Here is a 20,768-nt window from a genome sequence, read left to right as displayed (position 1 = left end):
AGTTAGAGGAATGAACTCTGAATTAACTTGTCCTGATGACTACAGTCCTTAAAGAGACCAAGTATTTTGGGAGGAAGATTTGCTTCCTCTTTGCCAACAAAATCCACCCTGTAATCCTTTAAAGGGGATATTTGTATATATTTATATTTGGGATGGTCATTACCTGCTCTGAAGTTTAAACTATGGGAGCCAGTTAAAGGCACATTGTAGGGAGATTGTTCTTGTATGATTTACTAGTGAAGGGAAGACCTGTACATAATTTTACTGAGGGGATCTGGCAAAGGTGGTATCTCACACATTATTTCTTTGTTATTTGCATTTTCTATGAGTGGATGTTGTATTTTCTAATTTTAATATTTTGGAAATACTAAAAATGTTACTGTGCTGTATAACTGTTGCCCAAAATGTGAGTGTGCTCTGTATACCCTGAAGCTAGTTTTTAAACATTTACTGATGTAATCTCGCTTTTAACCCACGCAGGCATCGACTTGTCGGAGAGCCTACAGTACCCAGATTTTAGTGTTGTCGTCCTCTACAAGAAAGTTATTGTTGGCTTTGGCTTCATGGTTCCCGATGTGAAGTACAATCAGGCTTATATTTCCTTCTTGCTGGTTCACCCGGAATGGAGGAGAGCTGGAATTGCAACCTTCATGATTTACCACCTCATTCAGGTTAGGCTGTTACATCACATAAGCTGTATAATGCTGTCATATAGTTAATGGAGCTATACCATTGTCTGTGTTGGCAATTAATATTCCCTCCCTGGCCCCTGAAGTTTAGCATCTATTGCTCAGTCAGAAAGGTTTAAAATTGGAAATTTGGAAGTGATGACAATTGGAACTTGTCATCACTTCAAGGTAGAAGTTGAGACAGCCAGGGGTGAATTCTCCGCCAGCGGGATTCTCTGTTCTGCCAGCAGCATACCATGGGTTTCCCGGCAGCGTGGGGTGGCTACAATGGGAAATCCCATTGGCTGGTGGCTGGAACGGAAAATCCCACTGCCCGTGCCGCTGAGGAACATGTGGCTAGAGAGGCAGAGAATTCACCCCCCAGTCACTTATAGTAATGCAAGTTATATATTTTTTTTAAGTAACCATGGGACATGCCTAGGCCTGGAGTGTCTCACTTTATCAGACTCCATGGGCTGAATTCTCCGTTTCAGTGACTATGTGCCCACGCTGTCGTGAAAACTGTGGTCTTTTACACCAGAAAAACTGACGTCAAAAGGCCACAGATTCACTGCCTTGCAGGGGGCTAGCAGGCTGCTGTCGTGGAGCTCGCAGCTCCAGCTGTAGATATGCACCCCCCCCCCACACACACACACACACTTCCGGGTCAGGGGCCGCACATGCACGCGGCGGCAGCTTCCAGCGGCCGCGCCGTGCTCCATGGCGGATTCGGCCCACTGACCTAGACCGCGGAAATAGTGCCCCCGATCGGCCGTGCGCCCGACCTGGACCGACCACTTAAAAAGACCCCAGTCCTGAATGAGGCCCCCCCCCTGCCCTCCGATTGACCCGCCCCGACTGTGGCGGCCGTGGACCGAGTCCGCAGCCGCCTCGCGAATATCCTGAACAGCAGGACCATGAGTGGACCATGCCGCCGGGAATTTGGCGGGAGCGGAGAATAGCTGGACGAGCCTCTGGCAATGACCTCCGGTGGTGGATAATTAACGCAGCATACTCCCAGAGTACGTCGCTTTTCGGGGGGGCGGAGAATTGCTGAACACGTCACAATTTTATGCGGGAAACTGGATTCTCCGCACCGTCGCCGAGCGCGATTTTGGCGTTGGGGTGCGGAGAATCCAGCCCCATAGTTATCCTTAGCTAATTTGGACATTTAGGCATCATATCATTGTGCCCACACTCCTGTCAGTTCAGTTTCTCAGAGTTCTAGAGTGTAAATAAAGTCACCCAACTATCAGCAGTGTTTTAATGCTGGGCTAATGGAATCTGTTTTACTCCAGAATCATTTGAAATATGCATCTTTGCTTAAGTTTCTTAAGGGGTGAATTCCTGTATGGATGTGTGGTGATGCTCCTGCTTGTCTGCCTTAACTCAGATGAAGTATGCATAAAGCTGTTTTTCAAGGCTCTTGTGTTGAGGCTGTGGTGGAAGTGGGTGATTTGTTGCCTAAAATACTGTTCTCACTCTTGGGTACTTTATCCCTTGTCAGGTGGAGTAGATGATTCTACACTGCAGTTTTTCATTTTGAATGCAGGCTCTTGTTTACCCCCACACACACTCACTCTTCTACTGTTTTACAGACTTGCATGGGGAAGGATGTGACTCTCCATGTCTCTGCAAGTAATTCGGCTATGCTGCTGTATCAGAAGTTTGGATTCAAGGCTGAAGAATACATCTTGGATTTCTATGACAAGTATCATCCCTTGGATAGCAAGCATTGCAAACATGCATTTCTCCTCCGATTGCGAAGATGATCTTTTGGAATCCAATTGATGTAAAATTAAAGAACAGATCTTGTACTTTGAAAGGTCAGGTCCCGACAAGCCTCCTTTTGATGTGAACTTACAAAGCACAGACAATTAAGCAGGAGCAATGTCCACAACTACCATTGCGTTTTTAGATTGCCCTTCGAAGAACTGCTACCATTTGTTTTGCAAAACCATGCCAGCACAAATCATTACAAACTTTACAAAAAATTCAGTTACGCAACAGCTTGTGAAGCATTCCCATTAAACCTGTGTAACGTGCTGCAGTATTCTGAGCCATCAGCAGAACTAATAAAGGGAAAGAACACAAATAACAATTATACTTTTTTCAGGCGAGGCATGTGGAAAGAATCTTTTAAATATATTCATTCACAGCATGTGGGTGTTGTTGTTGCCCTGGAGAAAATGGTGGTGAGCCGCCTTCCATATGATGTAAATGCATCCTGTTCAGAAAGGAATTCTAGGATTTTGATCCAGTGACGATTAAGGAATGGTGATAAAGTCATAAGTCAGGATTGTGTGGCTAAGAGGGGAACTTGCAGGTGGTGGTGTTCCCATGTGTAAACTGCCCTTGTCTTTCTAGGTGGTAGAGGTCACCGATTTGGAAAGTACTGCTGGAGGAGCTGCTGCAGAGCATCTGGTACATCTGTGTGTTGGTGGTGAAGGGGGATGAATATTTAAGGTGGTGGATGAAGTGCCATAAAGAAATGCACTAGAATAGCATAAATAATTCTTAACATACTTTGCAGGCTAGTTACTGATCAGCATTATCAGGTGTTTGTGTCAGCAAGTTCTTTAAAAGGGAGGAACAATTGTATTCTGTCCTTAATAGGTAATTTGTATGGCTGCATTTCTTCAACTTGCCCTCACCAATGGGACCAAAGAATCCCACTACCAGCAAACAGCCAGAGAATTCCAGCTCTCATCTGAAAGACAGCAGTGGGATTCTTCGTTGGCCGATGCCTAAATCGGGGAAGGCGATTGGGCAGAGAATAGGTTCTAATGCCTAAATCATGGCAGGTGCCGATTTGACAGCAAATCACAATTCTCCATCACCTCGACAGTGGCATCAATGCGTTCCGGAATGCATGTACAGTAAACAGCATTTGCTTGTCATTAGCGGGCCTGACCCGGTATTCCCTGGGTCATCCGCGATGCTCTGCCAATGGGCCGAGTTCCTGAAAGCACAGTCCACTTGTGCTTTAAAAATTGTGAAACTGGTGTCGAGGCTGCTGAGGGAGTAAGAGTGGATACGGAAAGTGTCCAACATCGCCACAGTTTGGGGACAGTTGTGCAGGTGGGCTGTGGGGTCAGGGTGGATAGCACGGAACACCATTACCGCAGCTGCGCACACCGCTAACCGCCCACTGTGAACTTAGTGCCATAGGTGTCCCCACATGGGCACCCCTCCAGGTGCCCCCCTGGCCCATCAGCTGTATGGGCACACTCCAGCACAACCAGTGCCATCTCGTTGGCTGCGATGTGTGTGTGTGTGTCTGGAAGTGTAATGTGTATGTGCGGCTGCAGCTTGTCAGCCTCCCGCGTGTCAATCACAAACCCGCACTGTGGACCGGAAAGAGGAAGAAAGAAAGTTATTGGGCAGAGGAAGGAGTAGAAGCCCACAGTTTTTCATTGGAATTAATTGTGTTCCACTTGGGACCGGTACTAGCCCCTTTAATAATACCTGAATCGGTCCAGGTATATCGCCAGTTTTTCTGGCATAAACTTCCACGAATTCTGCATTGGCGTCAACACAGTCTCAGAAATGGAGAATCGCACCCAGTACCTTGGATCATGCTCCACTGCAGTATGTTGGAAAGACGTAAAGTTAAATTAGCAAGGAACCACTTGAGAACTCATTTTTCCATGATGAATTTTCCTGTTAATCTGACCAAACTTGTCACATTCAAGAGGTTAACTGTTTCTTGGGCAGCAGTGTGGATTGGATTGGTTTATTGTCATGTGTACCAAGGTACAGTGAAAAGTATTTTTCTGCGTGCAGCTCAAACAGATCGTTTAGTACATGAAAAGAAAATACATAATAGGGCAACACAAGGTACACAATGTAAATACCTAGACTCCAGCATCGAATGAAGCATACAGTAGTGTAGTATTAATCAGGTCAGTCCATAAGAGGATTGTTTAGAAGTGTGGCAACAGTGGGGAAGAAGCTATGTGTGTGATGTTTGAGCTTGAGTAACTGCCCAATGTAGATATTTTATAGGGAGGTTGGAAACCACTTTGTACTTTAACTTTATTTCAGAAAACACACTTCTAAAAATAAAAGAAACAAATTTAATGAAGGTTTAAATTGGTTAAGATTAGCTGCACATCGAAGGCTACATGATTAAACATTTTGTAGCAAACAATTGTGTTCTGTGGAGGAGTGCAATCCTTGGATTTACAATTCAATTTTCTCATGACACTTACCAAAGACTTGTTGGATCAAAAGAAGCAATGATCTTGCCTTTTGAATATTTTATTTTAGACCAACCAGATCGATACGAAGTCAATTTAATAATAAAAATGAAACGTCTGTATTGAGTTACTGGTTAGGAGCTCATTTTTTTCAGGCCATCTACTGATTTTCACTTAGGTATGGGATTGGGGATAAAATTGAGCCTTCCAAAATCAGCAAAAGGACCTTCAGAAACATTCAGCTGCAGGACCGCTGCTTTACTCTGAGCCAGTGCTTCCTATCACATCCAGTTTCAAGTGTGGGTTTTGAAAATTGAAACTTTGAAAACCTTTGGTGTTGAATGTGTTGGAACTTTCAAGGGAGCATTAAAAGACATCCAGGCTGACATGTTTGGTCTTGGTGAATTTATCTAACATTCCCTGTCCCATTTTTGCAGCAAACAATGAGATTAGCTGGTCATTGCCAGTCTTCACAGCCAAATCATATGCTGTTAAAGCTTTATCATTTTTCTTCTTTATACTTGCATTGCAGCTGTAAGGAATTGAAAAAACGATTAGACAGTACATCTTTATTGAAGACAGTACTTTACCGACCAGTCTCTATTATCTTGCATCTACTCCCTCTGCCAATAGCTTTCTATCTTCCTCTTTCTGGTCCACTTCCTCACGCTTAGCTACAGTTTCCCAGGTTACAGCTGCTTTGCCCAACCTTGTCCCTATGACCATTCTTCATGTGAACCTGTCAGTGAATTCTGGCCAATACATCTCTTCTACCTGCACCCCTTTAAGACACTGAGGACCAGGTTAGTGCTTCTGCCTAAGTTGGGCTTGACTATTAAACTGCTGAGCCTTGGTACTAAATGCCCATTTACCCCATGAACTATTTACTCCATATACCTACTGTCATAGAATTCCTACAGTGTAGAAGGAGGCCATTCAGTCCATTGAGTCTACACTGGCCCTCCGAAAGAGCCCCCTACCTGGGCCTAATCCCTCACCCTATCCCCACCTAACCGTTGGACACTAAGGGGCAATTTACCATGGTCAATCCACCTAACGTGCACATTTGTTGGACTGGGAGGAAACCGGAGCACCCGTGTAGACACGGGATAAAGTGCAAACTCCACACAGACAGTCACCCAAGGCCAGAATCGAGGTGACAGCAGCAATATTAGTATAATCTATACTAGATTATACAATCTAGTATAAGAAGAGACCATCTGGCCAATAATTTCTGTGCTGCCCTTTGAAAGAGGTATCTAATTAGTCTCACTGTCCTCTTTATCCCATCAAACTGTCACTGGAAAATTATTTAATGTAGATTGTAAAAAGGAAACATACCCGAATAAAACGGCCACACACTTCACTCCCTGAGCTCCCATCTCAGCAGCTTCATGAAGAGCAGTGTTATTCAGGCTATATATGAAGAAAATGACAAATTAAAAAATATTTATTGGATTAGTATCTTCAAACTGAGCTATTAAACCAAAATAGGGGGGCATAGGTTTGAACAAAGCAGTGTATCCTAATTGGCCGTTAGCGATTAGGCAGTGACAGGTAAATGGTTCTCCGAAGTTGCTCTCGCACTTGTATGCCAAGACTGCACTCACTGTAGCATAAAACAGGACAAACTGGATGGAACTGTATTCGACTCGAGCCCTATATAATATATATATATATATATATAGGCAAAATAAATTTGCCCGAGTTGTCTTACTCCTTGACTGCCTCATTTCCTGCAAGGATTGGCTGGCATTATGTGAAATGTCTCTGTGACTTGATAGATGTGGTTGCATCATCAGAACAGTTATGATGGAGACGGAGGAACTGGAGAATGGAATCAAATCCTTACAAGTCAGTAAGTTTAGTCAAGGTAGATGTGGGAGTCCATGGGTTTGTAGTGAATTTTAGTAGACAGTCTTACCTCCAGAAATTGAGGAAGGGAAGAGTCAGAGATGGAACAGGTGAATTTGAGTAGGAGGAGGCCCATATGGAGTACAAACACCAGAATAGACTGTTAGGCTAATTGTCCTGTTTCTATGCTGGAAATTAGTATCGCAGAAATCAGGAACGCTCACTTGATAGTACTCAGTCTGTCATTTTTAGCTCTCCTTTCCTGGTGCGCCAATCCATTCCTCAAGCTAGCAGGGACAGCGTTCAAAGTGTAGATTGGGTTCCATGGGCCAGTTTACTATTTGAAGCTGATTAGGAGAGCAGTGATGGTTTATGATAGGCCAACCTGCTGGCAACAGTAGTTAGGGCCAGAACGAGCAGTACAAGGAAACTCTGTTCCCTGTAAGCTATACATGCACAAACAGGGCCACGGAAAGAAAATGAAAGGTACTGCACACACAAACAAACAGGCTGTGAAAAGTGAAAACTAGCAAAGACATTGATCACCCTCTTCCCACTGACAGAGAATTCACTTCCTTTCTGCTGGGTGGCATCCTGAAGTCCGAATGTCAGTTTATGTCCATTGGCTAAGCAGTGATGCCAGTCTGGTTTGCCTGGGGCTCTGATCTTCCACAATTAAGGTCCAGGAGCCAAAATCTCACCAGAGCATCAGCTAGAGAACTTGTCATTCACTGGCCCCCCTCACCTCACTTGCACTGATCCCAGTGCAAGTTAAATTTCAGGTCACAGCAAACACCACTGTTGAAAGTACTTTACAAGACCTGTTTTAAACACTTAGAATAAATGGAGAAGACTTCTTAAAATAGCAATCGACAGAGCTTTGTTTGTAAATTCTTGAGAATATTTCAGGGTAAAATAGAACACCTTTAAAGTTCACAAATTGCAGAAAAGTCCCTGTCTCGTTTTAAAGTTGAATTAGTTAGGACAGGGAAGTCTTTTCCCCATAACAATGTGGTTGTTGCAAATTAATATTGTGCCAAGTAGTTAATCATATTTCAGTGACGGGTAAATGTCATTTGTCTCATGATAAGACCATAAAAGGAGCAGGATTAGACCATTTGGCCCATCAAGCCTGTTCCACCATTCAATACGATCATGGCTAATTTGTTGTGCCCTTAATTTCACTTTCCTGCCTGTCCCCAATACCTTTGACTCCCTCATTGATCAAAATTCAGCGTTGAATATATTCAATGACCCAGCCTCCACTGCTCTCGGGGAAAGAGAATTGCAACAATGTATAACCCTCAGGGAAGACATTTCTCCTCATCTTTTGTCCTAAATGAGAGATGCCTTATTTTCAAACTGTACCCCCTGGTTCTACATTCCCCCATGAGGGCAAACACGCTCAACATCTCCCGTATCAAGTCCCCTCAGAATTTTATGTTTCAGTGAGATCACCTCTCATTCTTCTAAACTCCAATGAGTTACAAATAACCTTTCTTCACAAGACAATCCCTTCATCCCAGGAGTCCCAAAGGTAAAAGTGCAAACCAAACAGTTCCACTCCTTCAGTTGCACCGAGCGCTGGGAAATCCGAGGGCCTGATTTTTCTACTTACGGCCCTGACTGTTGGTTAATGTCTGCTCCCTTCTGCACCAGAACCGGGACCACCTTGTGATGGTGATTCATAACGGCCATAGTTAAGGCTGGTCTGTCGTCATTGTTGCTGCAGTTTGGATCCGCTCCCTGGAGGACGTCACAAATGCAGAGGGCACAATTTTTTTAATGAGCTTACAAAAAAACACCAGTAGTTTTATGTAGAATCAAAGAGCACAAAAGAGAGCCATTTGGCTCAGTATGACATGCCTCTACTGGCCCTTAGAAACATTTCACCATAAGCCTGCAATTTTTTTAATTTTCTAATTTCTTTTTGAAAGTTACCATTGAATCTGCTTCCACCATCTGTTAGGCAGTGCATTCAAGATCATTACAATTTGGTGCATAAAATGATCATCTCTGGCACCAATGATATTAAATCGGTCTCCTTTGGTTACTCTGCTAGCACCGGCTATTATATGGAGCAATTCAGCATGCGCATTGATCAAATGGTACTGGAAGTAGTAACTTACTTCATCAAGCAATTGCTGTATCTCTGAGACTCTCCCCAAGCCAGTTGGTCCCACTTCCTTCAGTAATTGTCTGTCATTGAGCTGCAGGAAGAGAGCAATTCCACCAGATAGTTCATTCAGCATTCACCACATGTTCCAAGTACAGGAATGGTAGCATGGGGATTATGTTACTGGATTAGTAATCCAGAGATCTGGACTAATAACCAACCCAGAGTTGTGAATTTAAATTCAGTTAGTTAAATAAATCCAGAATAAAATGCGACGTAGTTTTGGTGTTTATCAAACTATCGGTTTGTCGTAACAATCCAACTGGTTCACTAATAGCTTTTAGGAAGCAAATCTGCCGTCCTTACCCATTCTGGCCTTTTTATGACTTCATGGTCTAGCTAACCACTACAAATAAAGTATTTAACAAGAAAAAAACTGGACAGACTATTTGGCATCAATGCAGATTTGACAAAGGTATACCCTGCAAAATCTTCACGAGAAAATTGTGGAAGACTCTACCAAAGGGAATGGTCGAACAGAATAGTATAGATTTATGGGGCAGCTGGACAAGAATCTAAGGTAGAAGGGAATAGCTGGCTTTGATAGTATATTTAGTTGAGGAAGCTTGGTGTAACATAAAAACTAGCATGGACTGGTTGGGCTGAATGTCAATTTCTGTGCCGTAAATCCTATATAATTGGAGCTTTGTGACAAAATTAGAACTGTCTCACATAGCCTGATGTAGCTAAGGGCGCGATTCTCCGGCCTCGTTGCTCTCTCGCTCAAGTGTAACAAGGCCGATGAATAGCGGGAGGCGCCAAACAAGAGATCCACGCCGGTCGTTAAAACAGTTTGCGATGCAACTGGCCTGCTCTCCTAGGAGAAATCGGGATCTCGCCTTAGCGTGGCAAGAAACCAATTATCACTACTTAAAGCTCCATTTCCATACAATCAACGAGAGCGACTCCATATCCAACGGCCTCCCGTCATTCAGCGGCCTCCCCAGCAAGTGCTCACGCTGGTGCCGATTAGTACTCCTTTTCGCACTGAGGTGTGTGTATCTGCGCTGGTGGGAAGGGGTGGGAATGACAGCTGTGCCGTGACCACAGTGGCATCCTTGGAGCTTTCCTCTGAGGTGTTCTCGTCGGAGTCAGGAGAGGGTGGCTGCCCGGGATGGGCTGGCGCCGTCAGCTGGAAGACCTGCGGGAGAATGGACATGTGGTCAGTGGGAGGGATGGTTCAATCAGTAAGGCAATAACAACTCACGTTTGACAGGTCTCTTGGGTGGAATCTGGTGGTTCCTCACCTCTGCGGCTTCTGCCAGCCTCCGTGTGGCTGATTGATCTGTCCTTGGCCACATCAGTCGCCTCCAGAGCCCGCTCCACGAAGGAAGTGAAGATTCCTATGTCTGGCACCCCGCCAGGCCCTCTCCCACCGATTGTGGGAGAGCTTTTCCGGAGGAGACACAGGGGGCATCGTTAGCCACATTCCTGGTTCACAGTGGGGGGGGCCGCAGTGTGAAGGGAGGGTTGGAGGGGGGGGGGGGGGGGGTTGGTGTCTACTCACTCGTGCTGCCCGGTGCAGGTCGTTGATTTTCTTCCTGCACTGCTGGCCAGTCCTCTTGGTCATACTATTCGAGCTTATGGCTGACGACACCTCATCCTAGCCAGCACTGGCTGCCCTGTGGCTCACCCTCTGGGACACACGGGGGGACAGAACATCCCTCCTGGCCTCCACCGCGTCCTGGAGCCTCCCCAGGTTAGTGTCCCTGAATCTTGGGGGCGATCTCCACGGCGTCATTGTTGCGAGCTGACTGGGGTTGGCTGAGCAAGTGCAGCTTAAGTGCTGCTTGATCTGGTTAGCGCCGCGTGCGGTCCTGGCGAGTCAGCTGGCGAGCCTTCATTTGCGGCAAAACGACCGTGAGGCCTCGTTAAGTGGACCAATTAACATTGAATAGCTCACTGGGCTGAGCACCGGAGAGCACGTGGCAATTCCCGCTCGCTATCACACTTAGAAATTTGTCCGGAGAATTGCACCCTAAAACTCTGCATGACTATCAGCCAGGTGACTGGTATGTCCTTTCCCTCTGGTAGGACAGTTCCACCAAAGGTGGTGACGTAGTGGTAGACAGTTTGGAGGGAGGAACTGGAAGTCTTCAACATTAATTTTGAACCCCATGAAATCTCATGACACCATGTCAATCATGGGTTGTAGTGCTGAAGACTAATGTTCCAGGATTAACAGTGCTTCTAGCCAAACTGCTCCAGGATAGTTACAACACAGAACAAGATGAAAAATTGCCCAGGTAGGTCCTGTCAACAAAATGTGGGATAAATCCAATCTATCCAATACATTCTAATCAACCAACATCATCAAGGTGATGAAAGGTGTTGTTTATCCTGCTATCAAATAGCAATTACACATCAATTACCCTTGATGCCAAGGCAGCATTTGACAAAGCGAGGTACCAAGGAGCCCTAGCAAAAACTGAAGTTAATGAATGTGAAATCTCTCCACTTGGCAAAGTCAAACTTAGCCAAAAGAAAGGTGGTTGTGGTTGCTTGACGCCAGTACATAGCCCAAGTACATAGCTGCAAGAGTTCCTCAGGGTGTCATACGCCTTATCATCTTCAGCTGCTTCATCAATGACCCTTACCTTAATTATAAAGGTCCGAGGAAGGAGCAGTGCTCCGAAAGCTAGTGTTTGAAACAAACCTGTTGGACTTTAACCTGGTGTTGTAAGACTTCTTACTGTGCTCACCCCATTCCAACGCCGGCATCTCCACATCACAAGGTCAGAAGGGGGGCGGGGGGACCTGTCACCGGGAGGACCCGTCACCGGGAGGACCCGTTTTTTCTTTTACACAGAGGGTAGTGGGTGCCTGGAACTCGCTGCCGGAGGAGGTGGTGGAAGCAGGGACGACAGTGACATTTAAGGGGCATCTTGACAAATACATGAATAGGATGGAATAGAGGGATACGGACCCAGAAAGTGTAGAAGTATTTAGTTTAGACGGGCAGCATGGTCGGCACAGGCTTGGAGGGCCGAAGGGCCTGTTCCTGTGCTGTACTTTTCTTTGTTCTTTGAATCATCCAGCGGTACTGTCACTTGCAGAATGAAGCCCATTGGACTCCAATAAGACTTCTTACTGTTCTGACCTTATTGGAGTCCCATTGGACTCCATTAAGTGGTCTAATTAATGTTAGATACTGGTGACCAAATTTGGATAGCTCGTGCCCTTAGCCTCTCAAACAGAGATTTTCACCTAGTTTTTAAAAGTTGTAAAAGAAACTGCAAGATAGTTAGCAGAAACTGCCCGTCAAGACCAGTTAACCATCAATCAGCTGAAAGTGGTTGCTGAATAGATGTTGATTACTGTGAGAAGGAAGCTGAGTTAGCAGTTGTAACTGATTGAGTCATAAGCTCTATCTAAGTAAATAGTATTTTCTACTGCACAAAGTGATCACAGCTAAGTGCAGAATTGACAAAATGCTAAAGTCAGGGATTTGCTGAAGTGGGGATTTGGTGCAGAAGGAGGTGCTGCTTTTTATTATTTTTTTAACCTGCAGTAGCTGGTGTTTTTCTTTTAGGTCCTATTTCTGTTAAGTTAGCTAATTATCCAACAAACAGAGGCATGGCAGTACATCTCAGTCCCATAGATGGCAAATCCCAGTGGAAACTCGAGAACAGTTCTACAGTCCTGGATGGTGGGTGGCAGGGTGGTATAGTGGTTAGCACTGCTGTCTCACAGCACTAGGGGCCCGGGTTCAATTCCGGCCTTGGGCGACTGTCGGTGTGGAGTTTGCACGTTCTCCCCATGTCTTTGTGGGTTTCCTCCGGGTGCTCCGGTTTCCTCCCACAGTCCAAAGATGCGCAGATTAGGTGGATTGTTCATGCAAAATTGCCCCTTAGTGACCAAGGATGTATAGGTTCGGTGGGGTTGCTGGGATAGAGTGGGGGAGTGGGCCTAGGCGGGGTGCTCTTTCGGAGGGTGGGTGCAGACTCGATGGGCCGATTGGCCTCCTTCTGCATTGTAGGGATTCTATGGACAAACACATGCGCAGCAAGTATTGCCAGCTGCAGGAGCTGGAGGACCAGCTGGCATTCACTGCAGTGCACCCATGAGGCTTAGAGCTCTGTGTATAACATGTTTTTAAGAGATGGTCACCCTCAACTTAAGAGTGTGCAGGCAGAGAGGGACTGAATGACCTCCAGGCAGACCAGGAGGGCAAAGCAGGTAGTGCAAGAGTCCCCTGAATGCATTAGGTTCTCCAACTATATTCAGTTATAAAGGCTAGTAAGGGTGATGATTCCCCTGGGGAGCACAGTCAGACGAAAGTCCGTAACACCATGAATGGTTTGGTTGCATATGAGGGCAGGAGGGAAATCAGGAAAGCATTAACGATAGAAGGTCCCCTAACTAAAGAATTTTCTGTATCTGCTGACCTGATTCCAGGATGCTATTCTGCCTCCTTGATGCCAGGGAGTGGTTTCTGGATATTAAGGTGTAAGGGTGAACTGCAGAGATCGTGGTCCAAATCAATACCAACAACATAGGGAGAAAGAGGGATGTGATCCCAAGTATGACCTCAAATTTCTCTCAGTGCTGCATGGTTGTGGGTATAGAATTAAGGGGATAGAACAGATAAATGCATGGCTGGAGAGAGATAGTGCAGGAGGGGAGAAGTCCTGGAGGGGTCAAAGACAGAATCTATTTGGTTAGAGCCAAGAAATAACAGGGATGCCATTACACTACTACTGGGAATATTCTTTAGGCAACCAACTGGTGGAAATACACACAGGTACAAATTAGCAAGAAAATTACAGAGTGGTGCTAAAACTATAGAGTAGCAATAGAGAGAGTCTCAATGATCCTAATACAGACTGGGATAGTATTCGTGTAAACAGCAGAGAGAGGGAGAGTGTCTAAAGTCTATTCAGGAGATTCTTTTTGGATCAGAAGGAGGCATTTCTGGATCTGGTTCTGGGAAGGAGATTGGTCCAATGTCAGAAAGGAAACATTTAGGGAACAATGATCACAGTATCATAAGGTTCAGATTAGCTGTGGAAAAGGTCAAGATTGCCGGCAAAACTACAATTGAACATTGGACTGCCTTTCAAGGGTCAAGGAGCATTTTCCCATTGGGGAAAAAGGTAGGGCAACCTAAGCCAGAGCTCTATAGATGACAAAGAGAAAGTAAGATGGAGCAGTAAAAGTTTGTGCATTACAGGGGTCGGGTTGATAACAAAAGTAAAAAACCAAGCTAAAGTTAGAAAGCTCACAGTGGAAGTGAACAAAAAAATAAGAGGGACAAAGATGGAGTATGAGAAGAGGTGGGCAGCTAACATTTAACTGAATCCAAAAGTCAACTATCCACATAAAAATAGTAAAAGTGTAGTATTAGGACAAATGAGGCCAATTGAGGATCAAAAAGGAAACATACGTATGCATAGAGGCCAAGGGAAAGGCTGAGGTACTAAATACTTTTCATTGGCTTTACAATGGAAGGAGATGCTGCCAAAGACAGAATGAAAGAGGAGGCATCTGAGGTTGTTGATGCCTTAAAAATTGCTACAGAGGCGGTATGGGAAAGTTTGGCTGTACTTAAAAGTCACCAGGACCAGATGGGACGCATCCAAAAATGCCGAGGGAAGTAAAGGTGAAAAATGCAGAGGTACCTGCCATAATCTTCTGATCCTCCTTCGATGCATGGGTGGTACTAGAGGACTGGAGAATTTAAAATGTTACAATCATAGAGGAACATAGGACTTGGGAGGCCCTTCAAACCTGCTCCATAAAACCATAGAATTTGTACAGTGCAGAAGGAGGCCATTCAGTCCATCAAGTCTGCATCAACTCTCTGAAAGAGCACCCTACCTAAGCCCTATCCCAGCAGCCCATAACCCCACCTAACTTGCAAAAGGAGCAATTTAGCATGGCCAATCCACCTAACCTGCACAAGGAGCAATTTAGCATGGCCAATCCACCTAACTTGCAAAAGGAGCAATTTAGCATGGCCAATCCACCTAACCTGCACAAGGAGCAATTTAGCATGGCCAATCCACCTAACCTGCACATCTTTGGACTCCCTTGGTTTTTTGAGGAGGTTAAAATAGACATTTAAGTGGTTGATGTGGTGTATAGGGATTTCCAAAAGCCATTTGATAAAGTGCCACATGGGCTTGCTAACAAAGTTGAAGCCTATAGAATAAAAGGGACAGTGGCAGCATGGATAGGAAGTTTGCTCAGTTACAGGAAGCAGAGAATAGTGATGATTGGTTGTTTTTTAGACTGGTGGAAGGTATACTGTGGTGTTGATACCCGGACTACTACTTTTCTTGATATATATTTATATCCTAGACTCGGGGTGTAGGGCAAAATTTGCAGATAACACAAAACTTAAAAGCATAGTGAAGTGTGGGGAAGATAGCGATAGCCTTAAAGAGGACAAAGATGGAATGGGCAGGCACATGTTAGATGACATTTTTCTTTTTGAAAAACATTTTATTGGAGGCAGTTTCAAATATATACACAAAAAAAACAACCGCGGCAACAGCAAACAGACAAAACATCCTTGCACGCCCCCCAGCAATACTACCTACCGCCACCCCCCCCCCCCTTTGTAAACTTTTAACCCAACCCAACAGAAAAAAGAACCCCTCCCCCATTGACAACTCAATACTCCTCAAATAAGTTAATGAACAGCTTCCACCTCAAGGTAAACCCCTCCTCCATACCCCTGATGCTGAACTTGATTTTCTCTAAGTGCAGGAACTCTGTCAAATTGCTCACCCATACCCCTGCGCTTGTCGGCTCCAAGTCCCATCAACAAAACAAAATCCATCTCCGGGCTATCGGGGAGGCAAAGGCTAACACATCTCTCTCCACCTGCACTCCCGGATCCTCCAACACCTCTGGACTTGGAGCTACAGTTAACTCCAAAATCTTCAACATTATATCTGCAAATCCCGCTCAAAACCCCCCAATCTTGGATATGCCCAGAACATATGACCATGGTTCGCCGCCTTCCCCGCACACCACCCATACCTATCCCCCACCCCTGGAAATAACCAACTCATCCTGGACACTGACATGTTGTGGGGCCTGTGTGCTACTTTAAACTGGATGAGACTTAGTCTTGCACATGACGAGGATTCTGCAAAGTCTCACTCCATATTCCAGACCCCAAACGAGCTCCTCCTCCCATTTATGCCTAATATCCTCCACCGGGGCACTCTCTCTTCAACACCTCCCCATATATATCCTCGACCTTTCCCTTTCCTATTTCCTCCTTGGACAGAAGTTGTCCTGCAACACCGGGGGTGACAGCATCGGAAATGAAGGCATTTCCTTCCTCATGAAGTCCCTAACCTACAGATACCTGAACCCATTTCCCTTCAGCAAGTGAAGTGCCCTCTTCAGCTCCTCCAGATCTGCAAACTTTCCTCTGACAAATAAATCCCTAAAATATTCTATCCCCACCTGCCACCACCCCCAGAACCTCGCATCCAACCCCGGCAGGGCAAACCTATGATTGTGGTAAATCGTTGCCCACTGGGACATGCTCTCCATTCCAAAATGCTGCTGCTGGTTCCACACCCTCCAAGGTGATACCACCGGGCTTGTGGAGTACCTGGCCGGCGAGAACGAACAGAGCGCCAGCAATAGTGCCCTCAAACTACCTTTACACGAGGCTGCCTCCATCTGGCCCCACACCACACGCCCCCTAACCCTAATCCTAACCATCACAATGTTTGCTACCCAATAATAGTTTAGCAGGTTCGGCAACACTAACGCCCCTCACCCAGGCCACTTGTATCCCAACCTAACAAAATCTCGCCCCTACCAGCTGAAGCGGCAGCCTCCCCAAACTCCTCTGTCCCTGACTTTAATTGGGAACATCTCACTTTTCCACATGTTGAGCTTATACCCTAAAAAGAGACCAAGCTCCCCCCAAAGTCTATGATACTGTCAAAGTTCCCAACCGGGTCCAAAATATACAGCAGGAAATCATCTACATACAAAGAAACCCTCCAACCTCACAATCCCCTAGCGCCATTGCCAAGGGCTCAATCGTCAGGGCAAAGAGCAGCAGGGAGAGCAGATTCTATAGGTCAAAGCCTGAAATCAGAATTTTTTTTGGGGGGGGGGGGGGGGGAATGCACGCACTAGGCCAGGTTAGGTCAGGACCCAAGTTGAGAACCTGTGAATCTGAATTGGGGCATGAACTGGGCCTCTTGGTGGCTCAGGTTAAGGATTGGAATAGAAGTTAGCAGCGATTGACCCTTTTCTGACAGCTTTACTTTCAGGTAAGTTCACCTACCTTCTTTGTTGCAGGCGATCGCTCAGACTGCTTTCCTGCAGGAAAGCCAACCTTTAACTCAGGGGTAGGAAAAGGTTTGTCTCAATAATGTCGGTGGACTTCAAATTGGAAATGTGTGTATTCTTCCTGCACTCCATATTCGGGCCTCAGTAGTTCGAACAGTGTCAGAAGAGGGAATTTCTAGGTTCAAGTGTCAGTAGCATACAAGTCAAGAATTCTATGGGTCTCTGGTCTCTCCAAAACTGATTGCCATATTAGGAGAGTATTGTGTAGTGGATCCCTGGCTATTAGGAGTTAATTTTACTGGTTATTATGTAAAATAGACTCTAATTCTGTTTCAATTGAGCCATCTAATATTGTACTTCGACTGAGTGGCTTCAAAGTTAGAGACTCAAAATGCTAACTGCTTCAAGTAACTACTGTCACTGCCTTGCCACAACCCCTCTCCTGCAGCAGTTATTACATTGCAGACTCAGTCAGCTGTTGTTGTCCTGCAGAGATGTTTGACAAGAGGAAAAGATGTAAAAGAAAAATTAATTAATTTTTTTAGTTTTAATTTTCATCTCAGTGCCAAATGAGATAGGAAGCAAAACGATGAGTGCACAGGGGGAGGTTAAGAGGCAAAGAGAGTCCAGGCAGCTGTTTCAATTTCTCCATCTGCTTCATGGGGGCCAGCCAGTGGTGAAAATGAGCTCGGCTCATGAAATATGAATGCAGCCATTGGGTCTATCTGAAACCAGCACAGAAATTGGATCTGAATGATTTAAAAAGTAGCAGAGGGCTTCCTCACAGTACCTTGTGCTGAATCTGATGAAAAGACTGCGCTCTCATGCACTGCTCCATGCAAATTTAGCATTTCTTTAGTCTGATTGTGCTCCTGTTAGGCACCTTGAAAACATTTTACTGCATTAAAAACGCTTTATAGGACTGGAGAAAGGGGTAGTGTCGGTAGTTTATGGGGCTATTTTGGTAAGAGGAGAAGGCACCACTGGAAGGGATCAAAACAAAGTGGGAGGAAGAGCTGGGAGAGGGTATGGAGGAGGGGTTCTGGTGTGAGGTGCTCCGGAGGGTGAACGCCTCCACCTTGTGTGTGAGGTTGGGACTGATACAGCTGAAGGTGCTGTATAGAGCGCACCTTACAAGGGCGAGGATGAGCCGGCTCTTTGAGGGGGTAGAAGATGTGTGTGAACGTTGCAGGGGGGCCCCGCAAACCACGTTCATATGTTTTGGTCCTGTCTTAAGCTGGAGGATTACTGGAAGGAGGTTTTTAGGGTAATCTCTAAAGCGGTGCACGTGAAACTGGACCCGGGCCCTCAGGAGGCCATATTTGGGGTGTCGGACCAGCCGGGGTTGGAAGCGGAGGCAGATGCTGTAGCCTTCGCTTCGTTGATCGCCCAAAAGCGGATCCTGTTGGGATGGAGCGCAACCTCTTCACCCTGTGCCCTGGCATGGCAGGGGGACCCTGGTGAAGGTGAGAGTTATGGGCAGAAGCCTGCTGCAGATTACTGCAGTGAGGACTTTACCTCTAGAGGATTTGAATTCAAAGCAAGTAAACGGTCTTCAGTTCCAAATCGCATTGGTCAGACCCCATCAGGAATACTGCATTCAGTTCAGGCCACCTAAGGTACATTGATCTTGGAAAATTCAGCTTAAATATAAAAACAGAGCTTAGAAGTAGAATCACACTGACTCAAAACGTTGACTCTGTTTCTTTCTCCACAGATGCTGCTAGACCTGGGTTTATCCAGCATGTTCGGTTTTATTTCAGATTTCCGGTATTTCGCTTTTATTTCAGCTTAAATAACACCTGAACTAACAGGATTCAATCGTAAAGACAGGCTTCATTAACTTGAATCGTATCCTTTTGAGTTTAGGAGATTAGAAATTATGAAAGTATTTGAAGAGGACCTATTTCCTCTGGTGGAGAAATACAGGGCAATGGAAACAATCTTAAAATTAGGACTAAGTTCATACAGGAGTGAAAACAGAATACAGGTTTTCACATAAGAGGTAGTAGAAATCTGGAGTGCACTTTTCCAAATACCCAAGCCCAAAATAAGTTTTACGCCTGAGATGAATAGATTTTTGTTGGATGAGATATTAAGTCAAAGAAGGAGCCTCAGTATGTGCCATGGTCAAGGTTAGAAGTTCTTTGTGTGTCAGGACATTGTATCAATCCACACCATAGCACTCTGGTACATCTTATTAGACAAATTGATAAAGGGAAATGAAATAAAGAGCAATTGTTTCTCACAGTCTGGTGTCAGCATTGCACAGTGTTTACAGGATGTTATAAAGAATACCAACCGGCAGACTGTCTTCCTTCGTTGTTACTTGTCTTTTCCTCCTTGATTTTTTGGGTTTCTTGCAGGTGTCTGCTCCGCCCGAGTGAGACTCACTGGCTGCACACAGAAACGTGACACTGAGAAGGACATCTATAGTAACATCAGAATCTATCACAGCTAACCCTTTGAACAATGCCAGTAGTTTGGTATCGGCTTGTAATTGGTTGAGAGGCCTGAAATCAGAGTATGGATTAAGGGAATGTTTTTTAATTGCGTGACGTGACGCGTGGTGTTCTCCAGAGATCTCTATGGGTCACTGTGGTAATCACCACTGTTGTATATATTAGAAGATGTGTGGTAAGGCCCTGTACTACAGGTACGGGGGTAGTCCCTGCCTGCTGGCTCCGCCCAGTCGGCGTAGTATAAATATGTGTGCTCCCTATACAGCAGCCATTTCGGCAGCTGCTGTAGGAGGCCACACATCTTAAGAGTAATAAAGCCTCAGTTGTATTCAACTCTCGTCTCTGTGCAATCGATCGTGCATCAATTTATTACTCTAAGATTTTCAGACGGTGGACCTCCACATCAAGCTGGTTCGCCTGCAGCTGGATCTGCAATCAAGCGACTCCAAAAAGGACTTTCAACACTGGCTAGCTTGTTTCGAAGCTTACATCAGGGGCGGGATGCTCCGACCCCCCCGCCGGGCCGGAGAATCGCCAGGGGCTGGCGTGAATCCCGCCCCCGCCGGTTGCCGAATTCTCCAGCATCGGATGTAGGCTTCCCCGCCTACATCCACAGTGACAGGGGATCCTCATTCATGAGTGATGAGCTGGATCAGTTCCTGCTCAGCAGGGGTATCGCCTCCAGCAGGACGACCAGCTATAACCCCCGGGGAAACGGGCAGGTGGAGAGGGAGAACGGGACGGTCTGGAGGGCCGTCCAACTGGTCCTACGGTCCAGAAATCTCCCGGCCTCCCGCTGGCAGGAGGTCCTCCCCAATGCACTGCACTCCATTCGGTCGCTACTATGTACCGCCACTAACGACACACCCCATGAACGTCTCTTTGCCTTCCCCAGGAAGTCCACATCCGGGGTGTCGTTCCCGACTTGGCTCGCAGCTCCAGGACCCGTACTCCTCCATAGGCGCATCCGACTCCACAAGGTGAACCCGTTGGTTGAAACGGTACAGTTACACCACGCTAACCCGCAGTATGCCTACGTAGCATACCCCGACGGCCGCCAGGATACTGTCTCCCTCAGGGACCTGGCACCAGCAGGTTCCACACACAAACATCCCTCTGGCCCGGCTCCACCCAC

The 20,768-nt window shown here is 45.9% G+C and overlaps 2 protein-coding genes across 6 annotated transcripts in view; one reads left to right on the top strand and one right to left on the bottom strand.

Moving 5' to 3' along the window:
- Positions 1–2,772, top strand: part of kat14 (lysine acetyltransferase 14) — a 77,422-nt gene extending 74,650 nt beyond the window's left edge. Inside the window, exons 9-10 of the mRNA XM_072503998.1 lie at positions 481–671; positions 2,267–2,772. Of these exons, the coding sequence (XP_072360099.1) occupies positions 481–671; positions 2,267–2,440 (365 nt within the window). The 3' untranslated portion in view covers positions 2,441–2,772. The remainder of the gene's footprint in view (positions 1–480; positions 672–2,266) is intronic.
- A 1,952-nt stretch (positions 2,773–4,724) lies between these two features.
- The window catches only part of dzank1 (double zinc ribbon and ankyrin repeat domains 1), a 197,370-nt gene continuing 181,326 nt past the window's right edge, over positions 4,725–20,768 (bottom strand). For all 5 annotated transcript variants that reach the window (XM_072503985.1, XM_072503989.1, XM_072503979.1 and 2 more), the window contains 5 exons: positions 19,474–19,568; positions 8,854–8,934; positions 8,343–8,470; positions 6,212–6,286; positions 4,725–5,402 (listed from right to left, as the gene is read on the bottom strand). In XM_072503985.1, coding sequence (XP_072360086.1) covers positions 5,237–5,402; positions 6,212–6,286; positions 8,343–8,470; positions 8,854–8,934; positions 19,474–19,568 — 545 coding nt within the window. In that variant the 3' untranslated portion in view covers positions 4,725–5,236. The remainder of the gene's footprint in view (positions 5,403–6,211; positions 6,287–8,342; positions 8,471–8,853; positions 8,935–19,473; positions 19,569–20,768) is intronic.

This window comes from Scyliorhinus torazame, chromosome 1 (assembly GCF_047496885.1).
Source record: "Scyliorhinus torazame isolate Kashiwa2021f chromosome 1, sScyTor2.1, whole genome shotgun sequence".
NCBI lineage: Eukaryota > Metazoa > Chordata > Chondrichthyes > Carcharhiniformes > Scyliorhinidae > Scyliorhinus > Scyliorhinus torazame.
Note: the sequence above shows the minus strand (reverse complement) of the source record. Positions and strands in the feature narration are given on the sequence as shown.